Source organism: Prenolepis imparis, unplaced genomic scaffold (assembly GCF_030444845.1).
Source record: "Prenolepis imparis isolate NDT839.2.m4 unplaced genomic scaffold, iyPreImpa1.0 SCAF_9, whole genome shotgun sequence".
Classification (NCBI taxonomy): Eukaryota; Metazoa; Arthropoda; class Insecta; order Hymenoptera; family Formicidae; genus Prenolepis; species Prenolepis imparis.
The window spans coordinates 8,469,756-8,494,536 of NW_028141167.1; the positions used below are offsets into that span (position 1 = coordinate 8,469,756).

The 24,781-nt window shown below is 28.1% G+C and overlaps 4 protein-coding genes across 5 annotated transcripts in view; 3 read left to right on the forward strand and 1 right to left on the reverse strand.

Annotated features, from left to right (window-relative positions):
* LOC145941117 (glutamate receptor ionotropic, delta-2) overlaps window positions 1–24,781 on the reverse strand; it is a 27,361-nt gene continuing 2,580 nt past the window's right edge. The window contains exons 2-10 of the mRNA XM_083046998.1: window positions 5,900–6,083; window positions 5,377–5,561; window positions 4,045–4,232; window positions 3,245–3,640; window positions 2,765–2,935; window positions 2,042–2,265; window positions 1,540–1,742; window positions 1,011–1,276; window positions 1–807 (exon numbers count right to left, since the gene is read on the reverse strand). Coding sequence (XP_082903124.1) covers window positions 189–807; window positions 1,011–1,276; window positions 1,540–1,742; window positions 2,042–2,265; window positions 2,765–2,935; window positions 3,245–3,640; window positions 4,045–4,232; window positions 5,377–5,561; window positions 5,900–6,074 — 2,427 coding nt within the window. The 5' untranslated portion in view covers window positions 6,075–6,083 and the 3' untranslated portion in view covers window positions 1–188. The remainder of the gene's footprint in view (window positions 808–1,010; window positions 1,277–1,539; window positions 1,743–2,041; window positions 2,266–2,764; window positions 2,936–3,244; window positions 3,641–4,044; window positions 4,233–5,376; window positions 5,562–5,899; window positions 6,084–24,781) is intronic.
* On the forward strand, window positions 8,637–11,888 carry LOC145940155 (acyl-CoA Delta-9 desaturase-like). 2 transcript variants are annotated; one of them, XM_083045056.1, is made up of 6 exons: window positions 8,637–8,705; window positions 9,135–9,481; window positions 10,227–10,357; window positions 10,432–10,637; window positions 10,811–10,996; window positions 11,120–11,886. In XM_083045056.1, exons 2-6 carry the CDS (start codon window positions 9,214–9,216, stop codon window positions 11,400–11,402), a joined length of 1,074 nt encoding a protein of 357 aa, XP_082901182.1. In that variant the 5' UTR covers window positions 8,637–8,705; window positions 9,135–9,213; the 3' UTR covers window positions 11,403–11,886. The 2 variants fall into 2 exon arrangements, with proteins under 2 accessions (XP_082901182.1, XP_082901183.1); XM_083045057.1 differs by having other exon boundaries at window positions 8,669–8,705; window positions 9,196–9,481; window positions 11,120–11,888.
* LOC145940156 (acyl-CoA Delta-9 desaturase-like) lies at window positions 12,192–14,852 on the forward strand. The gene is made up of 6 exons (XM_083045058.1): window positions 12,192–12,527; window positions 13,316–13,521; window positions 13,633–13,763; window positions 13,913–14,118; window positions 14,224–14,406; window positions 14,529–14,852. The coding sequence occupies exons 2-6, from the start codon at window positions 13,347–13,349 to the stop codon at window positions 14,773–14,775; spliced, it is 942 nt and encodes a 313-aa protein (XP_082901184.1). The 5' UTR covers window positions 12,192–12,527; window positions 13,316–13,346; the 3' UTR covers window positions 14,776–14,852.
* Window positions 20,523–24,781, forward strand: part of LOC145941119 (acyl-CoA Delta-9 desaturase-like) — a 16,242-nt gene continuing 11,983 nt past the window's right edge. The window contains exon 1 of the mRNA XM_083046999.1: window positions 20,523–20,776. The gene's annotated coding sequence lies outside the window, so the exon portion shown is untranslated. The remainder of the gene's footprint in view (window positions 20,777–24,781) is intronic.

Below are 24,781 nucleotides of genomic sequence, written 5' to 3' on the forward strand. Positions count from 1 at the left end.
ATAAGCTCGAATAAAAGAAAGCACTATTGTAATAATTTTAAATTCTGCCAAAATGTATGACACGATGTGTAATTGTGTGAGCTGAAGAATTATCTCGAAATATAATAGACATCGCAATAATATTATTTTCGCAACAAAGTTAGCGACTAGTATAACGTTTAAAAGATTTTGAAACGATAAAATGATATTTAATTCTGAAACGGAAAGGCCCGGGTTCCGGGGGTGGGTCCCACATTCGAAGTCGGCGGGATTTTCTCGGTCGCTCTTAGCTTCCTTTTGGATAAGCCCGAGAAGGAAGACCAAGACGTTCTTTTGAGACCTCCCGATCTTCGTTGTATGTGGAAGCGCGATTCCAAGCCCGGGCCTCTCGATTTTTCAGGGGAAGTGTCGCGCTCTTGAAAACCGACGAAGGATTGCACCTGGCGAGCTTGATTCTGCAGCATAGTCAAATAAGCGGAATCGTAGCCGCGTAGCCTGTCAGTTGAAAGAGCATCAGGAGATTGAAATTGAAGGCGATCGTGATCACGATGATGATGCTGATGATGGAAATGGATATGCGGTATCAAATGATGGTCGCGTAGACCGCGCACGATGGTCTCCTGCATCTGCCTTCGTTTGTTCCATATTCTCTCGACGATACCAATGGAAATCGCTATGAGCATACCCGCAGTCAAGAGAAAGAAAGCGGAATAAACGTCTGTAAGTCGTGCACTATGAAAGGCCGCCGATGCCGCGCATCGCGGCATCGTTGGTAACATCCGTTCTTGTATTTTATCCAAGACACCGCGTTCGTATATACGTAATATACTGTAAACAAAATTTGAAAATACAGGATTAAACTTTTTAAAAAGATCTTTCTGAGAAAAAATAAAAAATACGTGTGCTTATATAGTATAATTATAAAAATATAAGTTATACAAAAATATAAATTTATATACAAATTATTATAATTATAATAATTTATATACAAATTATATTTTGACAATTTCGTTGATTCTGTGTATACGTACTTGAGGTTGATAATCTTCCTGTAGGGGCAACTTTTAGCCATAGGAAGAGCGACGACTGTAAGCGTTTGTGGAAGTAGTAGCTCCTTCAAGAGGCACCGCTCCTGTATAAAGGTTGTTCTAAGAGCTCGTCGTGCGAGAGTCGCGCTGACGAAGAATCCATATCGTCCTTTGACAGCTTTCATAAGTCCGGTTCTTGTCTCCAAACGAGATTCGCGACTATTAAATGCCTTTATGTACAATTGACGGAGGTTACTGTCGTTCGCATTCTGAAAGATGAGCGATATAATATGCGAACGATAATATTAATACATCTGAAATGAATACAAGCTTTAACAAGTGAGTTCTTTAAGTAAAATTTTTAAAGAATCTAGTCTTTTAAAGATTTCTAAAGAAACACTTTTTGACAAATTAGAATATTTATACAATCTTTCAGAAATCTTGACATTTTCTCAATATTTATTTTGTGTAAAATTATACTTAAGTATAATCAAGTAATAATAATAATAATAATACATATTGATAACACTACTCTTATATATGTATCGTCGGCAGCACTGTATCCTAATTTAAAGTTATTAAGGAGAAGATCTGTGATTGATTTGATTCCAGTGACCTGCACCGATAATATAGACGTAATGAAGCCGGCATAGGCGTTGTAGATTACGAGAGAGAATATTAGACTGAATAACAGCAGAGTCTTTCCAGATGGGGTTCGAGGACTCCAAGGTGATCCTAAAAATTCCGTATGATTTATGGACGTATCTTATACATTACGAAATTAACAGGTATGAATAATATTGTTTGAGCTAATGAATAACAACTACAATTTAAACAGGTAAATATAAAAATATAAAAATCCACATTTGTTTATAACCAGATAAATAGCCCGATAAATATTTTCAACAAATATTACAGGCAATTTCAATATTAATGCTATATTTCTTTTTAAATAACAATAAAATGCAAAGTGATAAGATTAGCATGATAAAATAACGTGTTTTATAATGAAAAGAAAGAGAGAAAGAAAAAACCTTGCATGCACATGATACTCAAGCAACAAAGAGCAGACTCTCCAATCCCAATATATCTTTCATCCATATATAAAATCGCCTTTGTAACGTAAATCACCGTCGCCATTGCAATCAACATAATGAAATATGTTCCTGCGACACAGCCAAGCAATCGATTGTCAAACGGTTGCAGAAATATATCCCTCATCGTCCCAGTCTCCAATGGATGATAATAAATATTCCTCCTGAATTAAATATTGACTGATAATCGTGCAATGAAAAACTACTTTAGAAGAACAAATATAATAACTTATAAAGTTGTAAATATTTTCCACTTTAATTAAACATTTTTACTTGTCTCATTACATTTTTTAATTTATTATTCAGCAAAAATTAAAAAAAAAGCTAATTGTAAATTTTAATTTTTATTAGTGTTTTTCAAATGTTATTTGTGCTTTATTGCTTTTCGAGTATAAATGCGAGTAAATTACAAATTTTAAGCAATATTTACATTCGGAGTAGTTTTTCAAGTTTGATGATTATTTATATGTTAATTCATACTAAACTAACGATACATTAATGATAAATTATAATACTAGTTCTCTCTCTGTTTCGTAACCAGGAAAGAGAATATATTTGCATTGAATATATTTGCATTATAAAAAGAAGTTTAGAATAAATTGTTGACGTGACTTATTTGCCAGTCAGTTGACTTTTTCGACTTTACTTAAAACCTTTACTAACATGTAACGTATCAGAGGATGACTAAATGTCATTTCCGTCCAACGTTCCTCGTCATTCGACGTTATGTAGCCCAAACCGATGTCAACGGTACCTGCTACAACATCGCCGAGAAGATGGCTCCATACTTTGTTAGTTAACGTGCCAAGCTTTTCATGCGGTATCAATTCGATACTGCAAACAGATCATTTTATCTATATATTTATTTTTCCTTTCTAATTCAACATTAAATTATATTTATCATTAAATTATATTAATCAAATTATATTATCAAATTATATTTATTTCAAGATAGATCCGGAAAAAAAAAATTATTGTTGAAATTTATAAAAGTAATCTGTCTTGGAGAGAGAAAACATGAAAAAAATAGACTGACGTGACTGATTATTTTCTGAGTATTTTTAAAAATTTAAACGAAATAATGTATTGAAATATTAAAAAAAAAATATTTGCATTTTATATTAGAGTTAAATATTCTCTTACCTGGCGTTCACGCTGTTCGTGACAATAGTGGCGAAGTCCAAAAGCGGTGCGATATCATTAGCGGTAGCTTCTGCCTCGGCAATGTCCGTCTGTCCATCACTGGTTCCATTCAATACGCCAAAAATAATGGGAAGACCCTTGAAATCACTTCTCAATTTCACGCTCATTGGCGGCTTAAGAGTATGAGAGTCGGGATTCCAGAAACCGAGATATCGGACAATAAGACTTGTATTGTCAGAATGACGTATTTTATAAATGTGCATCAGGTAAAATGATACCGAACGATTCTCTAAAGTGGCGTAGCTTAGATTGATCGTGGCATTTTCGATATTACGTCGTTTCGATGGTCCCATAAATTTGAAACGACCGCCATAACGCCAGAAAGATCGACATATCCTATAATATTTACTTGATCATTATTTAATTTAAATTATTTATTAATTATGTCATATTATAATGTAACACAATTGTTTTAAAAAATGCAGTAGATTTGCATTCTATAATTTAAATTAACAAGTTTTATCATTTTTTGTAAAATTTATATAAATAGAATATTTTTAAATATGAAAATTTTGCAAGTATTAAAATAAATGATTTTTTCAATAAGACGTAACTTGAGTAAAAAACAAATAATTTGTTTAAATAAACAAATGGTTTGTTTTAATAAATTATATTTTATACATAAGCCGTATATTTTAGAATTATACATATATAGCTTACCAGATACGATATAATAGTATGTGTGTGTACTCGGCATAAAATATAATGTAAGAAGAATATAATATAATGCATTAACTTACTTATCTCGATATTTCTGTGCATATTTCCAAGAGTCAGTGTCATTCAAGAACGGCGATGTAGCTACGACTACATCGCTATCTATACCAATATTTAAATCTCGAAGAACGGTGTCGATAGTGGAGTCAGTGTTTCTTGTGGTCACCATAAGCCAGGAGATGTAATAATTAAAAAGAAATTTCTGGGAAGCCTGTGTGTCGAATTTGTTTTAATTAACATCATTGACAAAAGAGATCATAAATTTGGCATAAATTTTTTATAAAATTATTGTGTTTTCATAAGAATAGTTGTCAAGATCTAATAATTTTCGAGTCTTCGAAAAAGCCATCAAAATAAAATAAAATTACAGAGATATAATTAAATAATGAATAAGATTTTTGGAAATTTAATTATTATAATAGCATATTAAATGTGTGTGAAAAAATTTGAAAATTTATGAAAAACAATTTTTTCTGATTTATTCTGATTTATTCTGATATTCCTGACAAAAAGACAAACTATAAGTTTTACATAAAGAAATGTTAAATGGGCATTTTTCACTAATTTGTAGATATTATATTTTTAAATTGTTTTGATATTTAATTGAAAAAAAAAATTGATATTTAATTGATATTAAATTAAAAAGATAATGCGATCCGGTAAAAAATTTTTTTATGTATAATCATATATAACAATATAAAATTATATAGAAATATATATAAAATTCTGTATAATTATATATAATTTTATATGACTTATTATATAATTATATATAATTAATAATTATACTTATAACTTATACAGAATTTTATTTCTATATCTTATATTTCTATATAATTTTATATTGTTATACATTATATATAAAAAATTTATATATAAAAAATTATATATAAAAAATTTTTTACCGGGCGAAGATTGTAATAATTAAAAATATAAGTTATAAATAAAACATTAGAATAGAGAATAAAGAGATTAAAATGAAATCGACAACGCAAATTTTGGTAAAATGGTGATGTAGAGATGCGATCTAAATCTAATCATAAAACAAAATTATTGACTATGAGATGTTTATCTAGAAAGTAGAAGCATAATCATATTAATTCTTCCGTGGGGAATAATTCACTAAAGAATTGTTTTATCTTGTCATTATCGTTTACGATTATTATGCCATAGGGAGTTAATTACAAAATTAATTTTTTTGCCATTCGTAACCCAAATATTCGACATATTTATACGATATTTAAATAGAAGATGAAAAATATTTCATATTAAATATTAAAAATATTTCGAAAATTATTAAATATTCTGAAAATGCATGTTTTCTTTTCTCAGATGTATAAATATTAAAGTCGTACCACTTGAATAACATTATCAGGCGATGTTAGATTGAGTCCGTCCAAGAGTACAATCGAGCCGATGCGATGCGTTGGAATCGTAAGAGCATCCGGTATATTTGGATTTGTTGCCGATTGTAGGGACACACTGATGCCCTTTTCACCAAAGCACTCGATCAACGGCCGGACATAACTAAGGGCACAATCTACATTCGCTCGCAATCAATTAAATCTATTCTTACTGTCGATATTTAATTGATATAGTACGATTCGAATGCTTCTTCTTCCAACTATGGATTCTTTTAAAAAATATAGCCGACATTTTATCAAAGGATTTCTTTCGTGCAAACTCTTTAAAAACATGTTTAAATTAATTTTTAAATGTTAAACATGCTACATGTTAATTATTAATTTGTAAAGAGAGATAAGAGAGTTAAAGAATCTGTGTGATTTATTTCTTGCTTACTAGAGATCAAAATAAATTCGACCGTAAATTCGTAAGATATCGTCCTCCCTTCGAAAATTATTAGTCAAGAACACTTACTGAATGGGCTGATATTATCGAAGAGAACCACTTGGTCCCAAGATCGCCATTCCGCATATTCCAATATCAATTGTAGCGTCAATGGTGATGTGAAAAAGCAAGGTTTTGCGGCAATATGGACCACCATTAACATCACTTGTATGAATTTTGCTTCTCTGAGTACAATCGGCAACATTATTCAAATCTGAAAAATTAATAAGAAGTATTATTTTATTTGAAATCGATTGGAAGTTTGTTCCTTATCACGCACTGACTTTAATAAATGAAAAAATGATGACACGCGACATTATTGAATTTGGATATTACATAATAATATACATATATTGAGGCAATTCTGATTAAATTTGGTTGTACGTTATTTGGCTGATTAATTTTGTTACTGATAACAAACGTTTTCGAGAATGTAAAAGTTACGTATAACAATCGTGATGTGCCATAGTTCGTCGAGACTTGTCAAATTTTTAATTCATTATCCGAATGCCACGTCGACGTGCAACGTCAACAAGATAATGAATTTTTGACAAAGAAGAAGAAAACTTGACGTTAATTGCTGCAACGATGGAGAAAGCAAAAATAATTCACGATTTCGTGCGCGTCAGTCCTGATCGAGCACCAGGTACAGTCTTCTTAATTTTTTAACATGTAAATTATCTTTTCATTTTTTTTTTTAAATTGTACAGAATAAATGTGTATATAGTAAAAAAGAATAAAATTATTTTATACATATGATACATTAATCATATTTGTACATCACAAGATCTTTTTTTCGTATTTAATTTTTTTCTTTAGAAAAAAGAAAGACTTTTTTTTAAAGAAAATCTATCATTTTTTATAAAATATTATCTTATAAAAATTTGCTACTTTATAAAAAAACTAGGCTATTAGAATTCTTTATGAAACTAGGCTATTTTTATAAAATAATCGAATTTACAAAGAAACCTGTAAATACACACACAAATATACAAATATAAAAAAATTTATAAATAAATTTTCACAGCTCTGTCTCTTAAATTATGTCACATATTACATAACGAATTATACATAAGTAACTAAGAAGTTTTATTATAATAAATACGATATTCTCTTGTTAATATAAATATAAGACTTACAGATTCTGATATTTTCGATCAGTATTGTTGCAAATTATTTACACGGTTTATTATTGTAATCCTAACAATGAGTGACAGGATCAGTAATGACGACCGATCACGTACTAACAATTAATATTTTTAGAATGCCATTTCCGTTCGTAGTCTTCGAAGATAAGAATCAGGAGACTTTTGTCCATAAGTAAATGAATTGAATAATAGTCATTCTTAGCCATTAACGTAATCCCATAGGGGAAAAAAATAAAACTAGAAAGGTAAAAATTTAATGGAACAAGTTCAAACTGAAATAAAGTCAGCTAATGTTCATGGATCCAAGCAAGTTAATTTTCATATTTTATTTCGATTTAAAAGCCGTTTATATAATTTAGAGAATTTGCGTAAAATTTTTTATTTTTTTTTAAACTAAACATTATATGTGCTTAAGGAAAACTAAAAAAACTAAAAAAATCTTCATTTATTTAGAATTTTATTGATTGTAAAAGATATGATAACATTTTGTTTCGATATATGTTCTTTAGCAAATTGGCGAATAAGTAAATATTATTAATGTAACGCGGATCGCATAAGTTTATATTATATATTTATATCAAATTATAATTCTTTAAAAGACATATATTTTCTATAATAAATTTAAAAATTTTACAAATGTTTTTTGTTCGTACGCTATTATTTGTGAATTCTAATATTTTAACAACTATCGTTGAAGATATCGACGAAGATTAATTACATAATTTTAATTTTATTTTTTATTAATGAATGTTTGTTCGTATTTCGAAAATATTTCAGATTTAAAAATGATTAATTACAATGATTTATACATTGATATACTTATCTTGAAAAATCATTTTCGTATTTTCGTATTCATATCTTTGTGCCGTGGCAAAACTCGTATAATTATGTATATATTAGAATAGATCCTTTTCCGAATTTGTGATTTAATTATATAAATAATGTCACATTTCCTTTAACTGTATTTTAGTAGGCAATTGATGAATAACAATAAATGAATAGATGAATAACATTATATAATGATTCTAAATCTATATTAAACGATTCCGCACAAATTTCTAATTTGATTATTTGATGATATGATTAATGTATCAATTGTTAATGTTACAGAACATTATATGTTATATATTAAATATGCTAATATACATATAAATGTTTGAAAAACATTTTTTTTGCATAATAAAAATAAAAACGTAAATTTCGAGGATAAATCGAATACATATTTTATAATCTATTTTGGATTAAATTTTTTTTTTACGCAAAGTAATCTTGTTTCCTTGCGCAGTCAATTTGAGCAAATAATAATTGTGACACAACGTGAATAGTAATTAAATATATTTTTCATTATAAATCAATTGATTGTATATTATTTCGTATTTTTGATAATTAGAAATTGGATATATTTCTTATGTTTTTATTATTTCATAAAAAATAATAAGTTGATCATAGTAAAGTAGCTTACATTATATAGTTCCCGTTTACATAAATGTATCAATATTTTTGTATTTACTTAATTGTTTGTACTTTCGTTGCATTACATTCGCATATTAAGTCATGCGCTTCGATTGTTATAAACGGAACAATGTGCTGACAATGCAATTTATAAAAGTGCATAAGATGCAATTCGAAAAATACGATGCAGTTATTGTGATGAAAACCTGTGATTAAGAAGCACCATTGGATGCCGGGTAAAATTTTTAGATACGAACTAACAATAAGATGTTTCATAAATTAGTATAATTTTCTCAAATAACTCGTTTTATTAAACTAATTTAATTTAAACTAATAAGTGCAGATTATATAAACATTTTGTATACAAATTGCTATATAAGAGTATATGTGTTTAAATTCATCGATCTTCAATTATGTATTTTGATAATAAAATAACGAGACTTTGATAACTAATTATTACTTATAATTGTGATGGTGTAAAGGCATTGATTATATATTAAGAACGAGTCTTTATTAAAATTTAAAATGATAGAATATAAAGAAAACAAGCGGGATATTAAAAGATGTAAACAATTTTCAACATTAATTGAAGCACTAAAGTGTGTACCATTTGTAAATTGACATGAGAAAATTTAATTTAATTTGTATATTATATCGATTTCTAGAAAGGAAGTCGCATTCTGCTCATTGACAGCGTAAAAGTAATATTTTGAATTACCGGTTCAGTGATTTTCATAAATAGAGATGGCACCCAATATCTCGAGCACGAATCCTGAAATACACACGGAGGAAGATTTTCAAGAAGAAGAATCTTCAATCACCACAAAGATGACGAATAATGAAAATAGTATGCAGAACCGAAACGAAACACATATAAAGTCCGAAGGATTGTTCAAGTTCAATACGGAGTTGAAATGGTTGAATGTCATATCCATTATTTTTCTTCATATGATCATGCTTTATGCCTGTTTCACTTTTAAATGGTTCGAAGATCTCAAGACTAACATTTGGAGTGAGTATTCTTTGGAAGATCGCACAACATTAATTCGAATTTTTGACTTACGGAAGAATAATTAAATTAAAAAGTTAAATAAAAAAAATTCGTGTGTTTTTAATCAATTATTTTTAATGAAACTGATTATTTTTTTATACTTTTTATACAAATATGTGTAAATGCATGTATAACAATTTGATTGAAAGTGTATCGCGCGCGTTTACTAAGAATACTGTAGTTGTCAATTGCTGAAATCGACAATGACTGACATTAGCTGAAACCCAATCGATTAGACTTACGTGATAAAAGAGAAACGTGATAAAAAGCTTGACAGCAGACAAGTCTTTCATTTCTATTGTATAACTTTTATTTCATTGCAGACATTACGTCAGTCATCCGCGTCAATTACCACAAAACATATTGTGAAAATAATTCGATCCATATATATACATATGTATATGTATATGTATATATTTGATTCCAGTTTGAGGGTACCAAAATTAAAAATAATATACTCAATTTTGTAATTTAATAAATAAATTTTTATATAATTTTATATAATTTTTTGAAAAAATGTCTTGTCTTATATATTTGATAAAAATATAATTCGCTAATTTATAATTAGCGTTTTATAATAGACTTATTGTACAGATAATCTTGATACACTACGTCCGTGAGAAATGTATATAATTACATTATTAATTATAATACATAATTTCATAAGTACATCTTAATTAATTTGGCTGACCCTTCTTATATCAAGTGCTCATCACCGGTATGATACAAGCGATCGGCATTACTGCTGGTGCTCATCGTTTTTGGACTCATCGAGCTTATAAAGCAAAATGGCCACTCAGAATTATACTTTTCATCTGTTATGCCTCGGCTGGTCAGGTAAAGAAGTTTTTAATTGATTTTTTTGTTGCGAGAAGGAAACACTTTTTTTTACAATAATAATTTTTTTTTAGAATAATCTTTATGACTGGGTGCGAGATCATAGAGTGCATCACAAATACACGGACACAGACGCGGATCCACATAATAGCAACAGAGGATTTTTTTTCTCCCATGTCGGTTGGTTAATGATGAAGAAACATCCAGACGTAATTCGAAAGGGTCGTCAGATCGATATGAGCGATATATTGACGGATCCTGTCGCCGCGTTTGGTTGCAAGTAAGTCCATGTGTTAAAGAGTTGTTAATTATCTCGTATTTTGTCAAAATAATTATTTGAGAAGCAAAAGGGAATATAAGATGTATGAAAATTATTTACGCACTTATATAATTAATGCATATTCAACATAACGAAAAAATTGTACATACTGACTAAGTTATGTTACTTCACAGATATTTCTCGATATTTAAATTCGTCTTTGCCTTTCTGCTGCCGGTAATAGTGCCTGTTTATTTATGGAATGAAACCTGGTCCAGAGCCTTCATGTCACAGATTCTTATACGTTACGTTTTTAGTTTAAATTGCACATGGAGTGTCAACAGTGTGGCTCACATCTGGGGCTCAAAGCCATACGATGTGTAAGCAGATAAATGCGTTCGAAAATATACAAAATTATACTTATGCATATATAACTTGACAAAAAGAAACTTCAGTGTCTCGTCATTGCACAAGTAATTTTATCTAATTTATTTTAATGACAGGTACATAAATCCGACAGAAAACAAATTCGTCGCCTTTCTAACGTTCGGTGAGGGCTGGCATAATTATCATCACGTGTTTCCATGGGATTACAAGGCGGCCGAATTAGGGAATTACACGCTCAACATGACTACGATGTTCATCGATGCCTTCGCGAAAATCGGCTGGGCATATGATCTCAAACAACCGTCCGAAGAGCTCGTAAAAACCGTCATAATGAAGAGAGGTGGTAGAAACCACTCTCTGCAGCAAAGTGTATCACATCCAGACAGTAAAATAGATTAACAAAGACAAATTTCCTTCACGTTTTTTTTTTAGAATTTAGCAGCAGATTATCCGATGATTAAGATGAACGTTTATCATCAACAGATTTATTAGTTTTCAGGATTATAAATATTAATGATTGTACTAAATCGATCGTATACTTTAAAACAGAGTAATACTTGAATTTTTAAGATAATCGAACAATTCGAACAGACGGAATTTCGTAATCGAAATTTAAATTATTCGTTTAAACTTGAGAATAAATTTGAATAGTTTAATCAGTTCAAACTGATTTCGAGACGATATACGTATTACGTATGAAATTAGTAGTATGACAAGGAAATAATAAATTTATTTTTTAATTTTATGTTTGCAATAAATATTATTATCGTTTAAAAATTTTCCTTAGAATTCAAAATATTCAAATAGTCAAATCTTTGATTGAATCAAATAGACTATTGGTCTCTGTTCAAACTACCCGAAATTGAAATTCAAATTGTTCAAATAAAATACAAATTCGTTCGAATTTTTTATCTAAGTGTGAAATATAATTTTTGTCTTTATATTTTCTTACCAATCAGTTTACTGATTATTTAATATTGCAATATGTTTCTTCTTAATCGCATGTATTTAAAAGAAATGTTAAAAAAACGGATATTATAAAGCACGCTTTCTATTATAGTTATTAGATAATAAAAAAATTTGTTGAATTTTTATAGTTATTTCAATGTTGTTTGTAGGAAAAGGAGAATATTATAGAATACTCTTTATTATTATAATATAATGATTAAATGACGATTTAATTCTCGTTCATTGCTCCTGCATATTTTATTTTGATACAACGAAAATACTTGTGCTTCCGCTCTGACACAATTTGACCTTATTAATCCGAACGCAGGCAAATGAGTTCTATTTTTGTTGTAATGTATATTGTAGAATGTGGTCTCAACCGTTATGTAACTTTCCCAATAATAAACTAAATGTGTAAATTTCAGAGAAATAATGGCCCATGCTGTGCTTCCGGGCATTATATATATCGAGCAAGTGGTAGTTAAGCAGAATTTTGACAGACAGACATTTCAGTCGAATTGAAGTGTGTGAACAATCAACTTGTGGATTTAGCTTCATTTTTTCGAATTTCGTGTAGTAAGCTAATTGTCGTACTTTACATTTAGTTAAATAGTGTTAAACGAATTTTAATAAATATAATAATTTATCTACCGCAGAGTTATTATAATTTTTATAAATTAAAAATTTTTAAATCAGAAAAATATTATATAGGTATATGCTATATAATATTGTGCAATTGCTGCAATTTGCCATTTATACTTATATTTATATTTTTACAAAATTAATCGATCATAATATTAAAATTAAAATATACAATAATCAAATATTCTTTTTAATTTAATCTGTGTTATAAATTATATCGTAATATATTGAGAAATTGACGATTCAAATATCTTATAGTTAAAAGCTTGCAAAATTTTGCATAACTTATTATAGAACGAATTATGCAATAGAAACGGATTGTAATTTTTTTTTTATTTTTTTTAATGCTTGTGCATTATGTGTATGTACGTACATACGTGCTCTTCAATATGGAAAAAAATATTCTGATATATTGATATATATTTTAATACAAAATATAAAATTTTTCAGATATTTATTTCTGCAAGTGAATAGGTATTATACATAATCTTAAAATAGAAATAGATAAAGTGATGACTGCAGAATAATTAATGGCAATGAAATTATATGATAAAAAATTATAATATGTTTTTAACATAAATACAGAATTGTTATATTTTTAACATAAATACAGAATTATCATGTTTTTAACATAAGTACAGAATGTTGCAAGTGCAGAATTATATGTATAATAGAGACTATATACTTTACTATTATATATGTTAAACATAATTTTTTTGCAGTATCCCAACCGATATATTGAAAAATTTAGTAATGGAACTTGAAGAGACTGTACATGACGAAGTACCAGCGAAAGAGTCGCATAAGACCGATTACGAATGGAAAATTGTTTGGAGAAATGTCATTATTTTCATTTATATTCATGTTGTCATTTTTTATGGACTATATGTAGCTTTCTTTTATGCTAAACTTTGGTCGTTTATCTGGCGTACGTGTTTTATTTATATGTGCCATTATTTCATAAACTTTTAAATTATATTACGCACATATCAATGCAATGATAAAATATATTATCGAACCATTATTTGTAATTTTATAGTCGTCGGTATTGGTATTACTTCGGGTATGGGCGTCACTGCTGGCGCTCATAGATTATGGTGTCATCGATCTTATAAGGCAAAGTGGCCATTGAGACTTATTCTTATGGTTCTCCAGACTGCTGCTTTTCAAGTAAGTTGAATGTTAATTGTTTCCTCCTCATTCAAGTATCGCATAGGCCTCTTTTCACTTTTATGAGCTAATTGATTAAAGCTTTACATTTTGTTTTCTTGCTTTCATAATTCGATATTGTTCGATTTTTAATAAACTATATTTTTTAGGATGACATTTACGTGTGGGTCAGGGATCACAGAGTTCACCATAAATTCACCGACACTGATGCAGATCCATATAACGCGCGCAGAGGATTCTTTTTTTCGCATATCGGTTGGCTTATGGTTCGTAAACATTCGGAAGTCATCAGCAAGGGTGCCACGATCGACATGAGTGATATTGAGCAAGATTCCCTTGTGACTTTTCAAAGAAAGTACGACAGATACAGCTTGTTCTTACGAGGACAAATTAGATAAATATTATTGTTTACTTGATGACTTTACTGATATTATCTCTTTTATTCACATCTTTTTTTTAGATGGTACCCATATATGATGATAGTCTGCTGCTTTATCGTGCCATTGTTAGTACCTATATGGGGTTGGAATGAAAGTCTGTGGTATGCGTGGCACATGGCCGTAGGCAGATATGGTATCAATCTAAATATTACGTGGTCGGTGAATTCCGTGGCTCACATGTGGGGTGTAAAACCATATAATAAGTAGGTACTTTTGTACTGTATGCTACTTATTATGTATACATGTATTTTTATTTAAACTTAATGAATTGTTTATGGTAATTTGTATTGTGTCGTTGCTTAGAAATGTTTATTCTATCGTATAGATTAATCACCTCCACCGACAATGCTGGTGTCTCTTTCGCAACGTTAGGCGAAGGCTGGCACAATTATCATCACGTCTTTCCTTGGGATTACAAAGCGGCGGAATTTGGAAATAGTTTCAATTATACCACAGCTTTTATCGACTTTTTCGCTTATCTAGGTTTAGCTTACGATTTAAAAACTGCATCTCCCGAAATGGTGAAAAAACGTATTCTTCGAAACAGTTACAAAAGTGAAATGAGTTACTAACTCCAATCCAATAATTGTGCAAAATTAAATATAACGCCTCAATCAAATTTTTAATCTTTAAAATAGATTTCCTTGAAAACGAAAGCTTGTAAAAAATTTATCTATATTTTTTATTTATTCTTACATATAAAAAAAGATTCGTTCCTAATTAATGACCAGTTATAGAATATTTTATATATATATGTGTGTGTGTATGCACAATTCTCACACTTCTTGTTAGTATATAATTTGTGTATTCCTTATTTTTTTATATAATTATTATACATAATAATATAATTTATTTATATAAATAATCATAAAACGAAAAGTGACTGATATATAAATACAAAAATTCAGATAGGAAATAGGCTAATAACAAAATGCAACAAATTTGTTTTAAAATCTTTTTTTGATTTGAATATCGATATTTTTTTTAACCATCTTCAATAAATTAATTAATAAAAAAAATGTGTGTTTTGATCTTTATTTCTGCCTTACATCTTCGCCTAAATTCTCAAAGTAACCGAAGACAAGAAAACAAAGAAGCGGAAAATGCGTCCTGACCTCATGATAAAATATGATTTAATTAATATGAGATATAAATTAATATTAATATGTTATTTTTTAATTATTATATATAGATGTTTCTTTATTTGTTTTTACGATGTATAAATATATGTTAGTAAATTAACCATATTTTTCTTAATCAGTTTTTTATTATTTCCATATGCAAATTTATTATTTTTAAAGAAGATACGATTTGGAAGAAACTAGTTTCAATCGTACCTTTTAAATTACATCAAAAGTTACGTAAAAAGATTTATATAATAAATTAAATTTCTTCTTGACGACAAAATTAAACATGTAATAGTAGATGTTAAATCAAATATCTTTTTGGTAGAGGCTATATGCAATAATAGCAGTGATCTTACTGATTTATTTTATTCAATTATATATATATATATATATACACTTTATATTGTACTTATATTATAAGTGATGATTTATCTTTTTGTAGAAATATTGGAAATCTTCGTTGACTATGTTGCAACTCAGAATGGACTTTGACAAAGGAAATGCTAAATGCATCAACAAGAATTATAAGCATTACTCACAATGACTGCGGCATTTCTGAAATATATCAGCAATTGTAATGCAATATAAAGAATCTTATCAAGCATAAATTTATTGATTGATTTGTCTCTATTAAATATAATAGAATAGGACAAATTATTATAAAAAAGACAAGATGTTAACTTTATAATTTAAAGAGACTGCAGGAATTAGACTGAACTGAGGCTTCTAGCTTTATTGAACGCACGGTATCACATAAAGAGAAACTTCGGACATGCAAATAAATAAATGTCGCAAGTGTAAAATGCGTGCAAAGTGATATGAAGCACGATTTCAAAGAAATTGAATAACTTGTATGTGACGCACACCTATATATACATATATGTATAGGCGTATCACATATGCGGTTACCGCATGCACACGACGATCTTTGCAACCGGCGATCTTTGCTACTTCAATCACGTGGAGCATGCTTGAACTTTAGCTGAATATAATCCATTATGTAGATTGATTACTGTAATCTATTAATGACACATGACTAATTTCGTGTATTGCAAATACAATTCACGTGAATCGTGTTCAAAAGTCATACGAATATATGCCACATTAAAACATTTTTTTTTTATTTTTTTGTACTTGTCTGCAATGGACTGCAAAATTCAATCACGCAAGATTATAAATAATTCAAAAAAATACATGCTAAAAATCGCTAAAGAATAAAACTAGGATTGCAATTTGCATTATATTTTCGTATACAAAAATAGGAATTATAAAATTACTTTTCTTACATTTTAAAAATCCCATTTTATATGTGTGTATATGTTAAAAAACTAATTATACATATTACAAAATAAGACATTTCTTTAAGATTTGAGCAAATACATTATTCGAGTAAAACTGGCATTCATCTTTTTTTATGACTTGTGGTAAATAAATACTTATTTATGGAGTAGATAATTATACATAATTTTAGAGATTAATCGTATTACAATATGTTTTTCCGCGATATTATTTTTCCTGTTTTACATATCTATGTTTTTAAAGCTACTTTTTACGATTATCAATTATTTCCAAGTGAAAGTTAAGAAAAATATGTTGCGCCTATAATATTGTCCTCATACCTAAGCTGCTTTCGCGACAGAATCAAAATGAGACAGATTAAAATAATCCTGCGCGCTGTGATTGAAATTTCATTCAATGAAATTTTATATTTGACCAATCACAGAGCGCAGGATCATTTGAATCTGAATCATTTTGATTCTGTCGTGAAAGCAGTCCTATATCTATATATTATTGTATAACATATTCCTGCAAGTTCCAGATAAGATAGTTTTACCTCTTTTATTTTAACATGATATAATTTGAAACAATTATATAAAAATTATGCAATATCGTTATCGCGCGACTGCGATAAAAATGTCCAATGTCAAGAAGTGCAATATATGTCTTTTATTCGGAACTTTTTATATTCGCACTTCAGCGCTGAATATGCGATAATATATATATGTGTATATATATATATATATATATATATATATATATATATATATATTAATCATCTCTGCGAAAATCACGCCACCACTAATCAAGTGACTAATCAATTTTTTTCGATAAATATTTGTAATTCTTTAATTATTCCGTATAAGTCTATTTTCTCGCGTTTAAATATAGTAGTATTTACTTATATACGAGGGTAAGTCAAAAAGTAAAGGGACAAATAAAGAAAAACACATTTATTTTAACCTATGTGGAAAATTTACATATCATTTTTCGACATAATCCCCACCAACATCGATACATTTGATCCACTACTTAATAAGCTTCTGTATTTCATCCTGGAAGAAAGATTTGGGTTGGATGCGTAGCCAGTTATGCACCACTGCAATGACCTTCTCATCCGAAGAAAAATTTTTTCCTCGTAGTGCTTCTTTTAATAAACCGAAAAGATGAAAAGAAAGAAGAAAAAAAAAGAAAAGAAATACCACGAGAAAAAAAATTTTCTTTGGATGAGAAGGTCATTGCAGTGGTGCATAACTGGCTACGCATCCGACCCAAATCTTTCTTCCAGGATGAAATACAGAAGCTTATTAAGTAGTGGATCAAATGTATCGATGTTGGTGGGGATTATGTCGAAAAATGATATGTAAATTTTCCACATAGGTTAAAATAAATGTGGTTTTCTTTATTTGTCCCTTTACTTTTTGATTTACCCTCGTATATACATATATATATAATATTATATTACAAAACATTCCTTATCGGCATTTAATGCATCGCAGATTTATATCTATAATCTATAACAACACATGAGTTTGCAATCATCCACAAAAGACAGGAGATGAAGCGAGAACATTCTCACTTTCCGCTAAACAAGATTCATCTGCATTATTCAATTTGAAATGATGTCTATAATTATATGACAGTCCATATGAATTTTCCAGCGCAAAGTAAAGTCCACATCATTCATTTGAAAGCCATTTCCTTTTTTACTGTCTATCTTTGAATTTAAAAAGAACTGAACAATATAAGATTACATTACATTATTTCACGCAAAAAGTTACAAATCTATATGAAATCAATAAAATTAGAGATTTTATTTTATACCAAAATCGATGTGAGATATGACCTCGCTTCACGTAAAAAATTACAAGCTCATATGGATATAATTATAGATCTCGTTTTACATTGAAACGGGATAAATCTTGAAAACTTTTAAACTCCTCCATGTAAATCTTTTTCTCTTACTTATATATAATTTTTTCAATTTTAAACATCTTATATAAAGATCTATCTAAATATTTGTTAAATGCGTGTGTATACATATAGCTACGTGCAATATTGAATTTTTTATTATCAATTCTTGTATGCACCTTTATTTGTTAATAATAACGATAATTATTTACTTTTAAAGGAACACTTCAGAATGACCTTGATCTTGACATTTATTGTCAAAGTCATGACCCTGAGTACATTTAACTGAGAACATTTAAAAGTTTTATCCGTCGTTCATTATTCATTAAAAAGTTATTAACGAAAAAAGTTGACATTATAGTTCAAATTATAGAGTTAAACGCACATTTATACTGTCAACTTTTTTCGTTAATATAACTTTTTAATGAACAATGACCGACGGCTAAAACCTTTTGAATGTTACTCATTGTCAGAATTATGACCTTGACAACATATGTCAAAGCCAAGGTCGTTCTGAGGTGTTCCTCTAACTCTAAAAGTAAATAATTACCATACTGATAAATAAGTTTTTAAAAAAACAATAAGTGAACGATGAGAATGACGATCAAAATTTTTTGAAGGTTATTCCACAGTCACGATTTTAATAATAATATATGTCAAAGTGTTAATATATGTCAATAATAATATATGTCTCAAAGCTGTATTATGGTCCGTATTTATAGTCGTTTCTCAAATCTCATCTCAGACTTAAGACATGATATGATTTAATAGATGAATTTTTAAAATCAATTTGATTTCATTTGTAACCTCGATTCGGTAGAGATACTCAAGAGAAAATTTCAGTTAAAAATTTCAGTTAATTTTTAATCAAAATGTAAATATTCAACCGTCTGTATCTCAAGACATAAAATCTGAGTATTTAAGTGAAAAACGACTATAAATACGGACCTATGTGTTACACGAAACTGAATATTCATCTAATTTTTTGACGTATTTTACAAAAAAAATTTACATGATTTAAAAAATTTTTTTATAATTTAGTGTGGCGAGTTCAATAGGTCGATAAGAAATAAGAAGATAAAAAAAATGTAAATATATTGCTATATTAAGAATTAACTATTTTAAATTTCTGTGATGACTTCGAATCAGAAAAATTCGTATAGGTATAAACAATTAAAAAATATTTGGTAAATTGCTCATGATTTTTAATTATTTAATTATTTCTCTTTCTAGGAATATAATAAATCTAATCGTTTACAAATTACAAAATTCTTATTAATTTTTATATCAAATTTTTTTAAAAGATCTTGTAATTGACTTAACTTTAAATAAAATCAAATTTTTCTAACATAAGTACATCATACACCATAACATAATAAATTATATTAAAATAATTATTTTTTTCTCAAATTTTAGCCTTAATTTTTTTTAAATTGTAACATGACAAAATATTTTGAAAATTAAATTTATATTTAGAAAAAAACTGGAAAAAAGAATTATTCTTTTTTTATGTTTTCTATTTGTGAAACGATGACGATCGACGACAATCTTAATAGGTTAATAATTAGTAAACTGTTTCTTTCTTATTTATTTTTTACCTATAATTTAATAATTTTTTATATATTTTCTATATAATTTTATATATATTAATAATATATTATATATATAAATTTTTATATATAATTTATATATAAAATATATATAAATAAATAATAATTAATTGACAATAAATTATTTTACATATACATACACCCACACACACACACATACATTTATATATAATATATAAATGTGTGTGTATAATATGTATCGCAGATAAATGATATTGCGCGTCTCTTTGAAATCACGCACGAGGATGTCACGTGTCATTTGCCGGCTCCGCTAATTCGCCGAGAGACCATACGGTGACGCCAGCGGCAGCACCAATAGTTTCTCTCCCTCTCTCTCTTTATTTCTCTCACTCTCTATAAACACCGCGAATAATATTTAACTCTCGTCGCGTGGTGCCGGTTTCACAGTCCTTTTCTCGTCGTTCGTTGTTGTAGATCGTGTGTCTATTTCTACGATTTATCTAAATCCGTAGACGGCGAAGTTAAGCGACAACGAAACGGAAATCATCGGAAAAAGTAATCGTCGCATATTGGCGGGAAAGAACCACATCTTGCTTGCGCTCCGTGTTTGTCGTCTCGGCGAAAGAAATAATTCGTTACCGGTTCCAGCATCCCAAATCAGTTGTGAGAAGTTCATAAGGAAAGAGGTAAGTCAATACGATCTATGAGATTATATCCCGTTATCCTGCTGGTGTCAATCATTGATTTTCAATCACTTGATGTGACGATATAATCATGTGGTAATTGTTATTATTTGGTAGTATTATATATTCTCTCGAAATAATATTGATTACGATATCCAGAGTATAGATATCGAAGCTAGTCATTCATTGTAATTGAAGCAAATTTTTGGGGCTTCTGAAGATATTTACATGCTTATAGAGAATGACTGAATAATATTTGTTTCCGTTTGCTATGACTTTCACGAGTTTTATGTTTTTATGTTTCGATATTCATGTATACTCTTGCTTATGACATAATCAATCATGCAAATAAATTTAGCTAAAATATGATATATAATCATGAAATTAGAAAAGTCAAATTAAATCTTTAAAAATTGTTACATCATTCGTGAAAGAACATGTTAAGTGCTGATTTTTTAACAATTTCACTGAAATTTCAACTAGGAGAGCAGAATATCATTTTACAGGACTTTATATTTATGTCTAAATTTATATATATTATTTATGAAAATTTCTTAAATTTATTACCCAGGTAGCAAAAATAGTTATTTTGACATCAAAATAATTACTTTTACTATTTATATATTGAAATGTGTCAGTTATATAATATATATTATATATTGTACATGTATAAACATATCAGTGTTTCTTTTATATAGATAAGATTTAATATTTATCGTGTAAATTTTTTTTTTATAAATGTTAACTTTCGAAAAAATATGCTGTTCGGGAAATATATTTCTTTTAGTTTCATTTTTGCTTAACAAATATTTTTTATATATGAATATTTAGATTTACAATAGAACAGAGATTAATCATCACATACATACACAATACACATTGAAAATATAACTTTTGTAAGAAAGTTTATTAATTTCTTTTCACACGCATGCGCGCGCGCGAATCTTTTATTGTATTTTTTTATTCCTGATAAAATGTTATTTGCAAATAATTTACACATATTTAAAATCTATAATAAATATAGACTACTTCGATTTGGCATTATGTTATATGTATATTATCAATGAATCTTCAAGTGTTGAAGAGAAACCTTTAACTATTGTAGAATAACTCAAAACAAAACATGCTCTTATATTTTATATATTTTTTTTTATTTAAAAAAACGTGACGGTTTCTTCAAAAAGATTAAGGTTAATAAGATGGTAATAAAAGATATTAGAGATTAAAAGGAATGTAGGGAATGTGTTACTTGTTACACATTGAAAATTACTTTTAAAAAGATTGTTAGAACGATAATAAAAGATATATTGGAGAGAACAAAAATAGAGAATCTCACTTTAACACAAATTGGAATACATTATTTTCTTATACGATATAGAAAAAGAAAGAATATATAATGTGATATAGTCGTAACAGTTTTTGCGTATGGAAACAAAAAATACATCTTTATTAACAGCCTTAACATGATATGTGCCTATCGAGAGACTCTCGTAGTTTGCATTACAAAAGGTTGCGCTTTTCCCGCCCACGCATAATCAATCTCAATCGTGGTTGAACAATTTCTCTTTGTTGTTAAGTATATCCCTCGAGAAAGAGATAGAGAAAGAGAGAAGGAGAAAAAGAGAGTAGGTGGTCTTTTGTATCATGAACGTAATACCGCGTGTATATTCTCAGCTAATGGAATTCTGTGACTACCTATTTCTCATTTAAATCGATGTACAGATTTATAGAAATTAATTAGAGACTGTGAAAACACGCAAGTCACAAAAACAACAACTATCGTATATATAATCTATAAACGTTAACGCAAAAAATATCGCAGATTTATTATGCAAAAATTATTCGATTAATAATCGAACGATAGATTATTATAATCGTGGATATTTCAATGACTAATATATTATTGAAATCATTGGGAAAGGTACGTGCAAAAATACAATACTTGAAATTTATCCAATATCGAACTTGCATAAAAAAGAAATAAATAATAAGAAAAAAGAAAAAAGTAATTGATTAATCGAAAATAATGACTGTTTCAAGCCTTCACCCATCATTATCAATTAATTTTTCTTAAAATACATCTTACAGTAACATATAGATTAATCAATAGCTCGGTATTACATAAATTCTAGATTCTAGTGTCACGTTGCACGTTTCTCGATAATTTCAATAATACATTAGCTGTTAAAATATCCATAGCTTTGTCATTGTCTGATTATAATCGAATGCATAATATGTGAAATAAATACAAGAGCGAGTGCGGTTTTTGAAAAATAACTTGCATAAAAGCAGGAAATATATACAATTCTTGGTTATATATATATATATATATATATACTTGTATTCAAATTAAATAAAATGTATGAATATTTTTGACGGTAAATATAAAAAAAGTGTATTCATAAAAATGTATACATTTTATTATATCGTTTTACTATATGCGAGAAGGAACTATGGACTGTTGGACTTTATTACTGTGTAACGAGTTCACACTTTACATAAATATAAAAACGAAACGAAACTAGATACCGTGACTAAAATAATGAATATTATTAAAAGTGTATACGGTGGCGAGTGAAATAGGTATTAATATCACAATGTTAAAAAGAATAATTAATATTGAAAAAATATAAATATTATATTAAATTTAATTATTAGATTTTATTAAATTAGATTTAATTATTTCCATAATGTCAAAAAAATAAATATAATAATATTAAAAGAATTATAAATGTGTTATATTGAATTGTTAGAGTTTGTTAAATTAGATTTAATCATTTTGTTACTAGAAAATATTATTTATATTATTTTGCAAATATTATTTTATAGCTGTAGAATGGTTCGATTCTTGCTAAGTTTGAAGTTTATGCTTTGTTGCGAAATGTTTCACTATATATCGCAAAGAATAACGTAGTTTCATTTACAAAATAATCCCATCATGTCATTTCTCTTCAACGCAAATAAGTATTTCCTGTTACACTGCTCTCTATAAAGAGCACTCGTTCGATCGGGTTGGGGGTTGGGGAGCTAATTGCTCGAATATAATCACTGGATACGTTTAATATCTCTCGCCGGTGTTTTATTTCAATATTATTTATTATAAATAGTTAAAAAAAAAAAATAGTACAACGCGTATTTCAGTATGTAGAATTTAATGATGTAATGTATAGCGATATAATTCAATCAGCGAAATTGTCTATCATTGTTCGAAAAATTAGCATTTAAGTGATGTTGTTCTTTCTTTCATTATCTTTCGCTTGGGCTTCCACGATATTCTTTGTTTTCATGTTTTCATTTTTATTACACTATTTTTTTGGGGATAGGATAGATGTAAAGTTAAATTATTTATTTGATTTAAAATTATTTGATTGCAATGGAATTGGCATCGTTTCTCCTTTTCAACTCACAAAGATGATTAATTCCTTTCTAGAACTTCTACAATTGTTTCATGAAATCAATTATTAAAAATTAAATCTCCAAAATATATTCAGATCTATTATACTTATATATACAAAATTGTGTTTCGTTTTCATGTATTTTATATTTTGTCACAGTATGCAGTATCAGCAATTCGTAGAAAAAGATTATTGCTTCAAATTATTACTTTGAATCGTTTAAATTGTTACCATAAAAATTTATGCATAATATTTGAAGATAAATTATATAGCCGGCATAACTTAACAACTATTCTTAACAACTATTCAGACTTCCGCGTTTAAAAAGTTACAAGATTACGTGAATACACGAACTGTCCAATCGAGCTTACGCGAGAGTTTGCATTAAATAAGCGATGTAACTCGTAATGTTGGCGAAAGTGCATGTTTGTATTCCCGGAAGGGTTTCTTGTAACATATCAAGAATAATATCAAAAGACAAGAAAAATATCAAGATAAACGAATTTGAAATCGCAGATATATTTCATAACTCTCTTAATTTTTTCGAAAATTTTTTCTTGCTTGCGGACACAAATAATTAAAATTGTATCAACAAATACTTAATTAATTTATT

Excerpts from the sequence above, each read along its gene's own strand:
- LOC145940155 (XM_083045056.1), top strand. The coding sequence starts at position 9,214 with ATGGCACCCAATATCTCGAGCACGAATCCTGAAATACACACGGAGGAA. Across the intron at positions 10,638-10,810 it reads GTCGCCGCGTTTGGTTGCAA|ATATTTCTCGATATTTAAAT; the intron begins GTAAGTCCATGT and ends GTTACTTCACAG. Across the intron at positions 10,997-11,119 it reads GGCTCAAAGCCATACGATGT|GTACATAAATCCGACAGAAA; the intron begins GTAAGCAGATAA and ends TTTTAATGACAG.
- LOC145940156 (XM_083045058.1), top strand. The coding sequence starts at position 13,347 with ATGGAACTTGAAGAGACTGTACATGACGAAGTACCAGCGAAAGAGTCG. Across the intron at positions 13,764-13,912 it reads TCCAGACTGCTGCTTTTCAA|GATGACATTTACGTGTGGGT; the intron begins GTAAGTTGAATG and ends TATATTTTTTAG. Across the intron at positions 14,407-14,528 it reads GGTGTAAAACCATATAATAA|ATTAATCACCTCCACCGACA; the intron begins GTAGGTACTTTT and ends TCTATCGTATAG.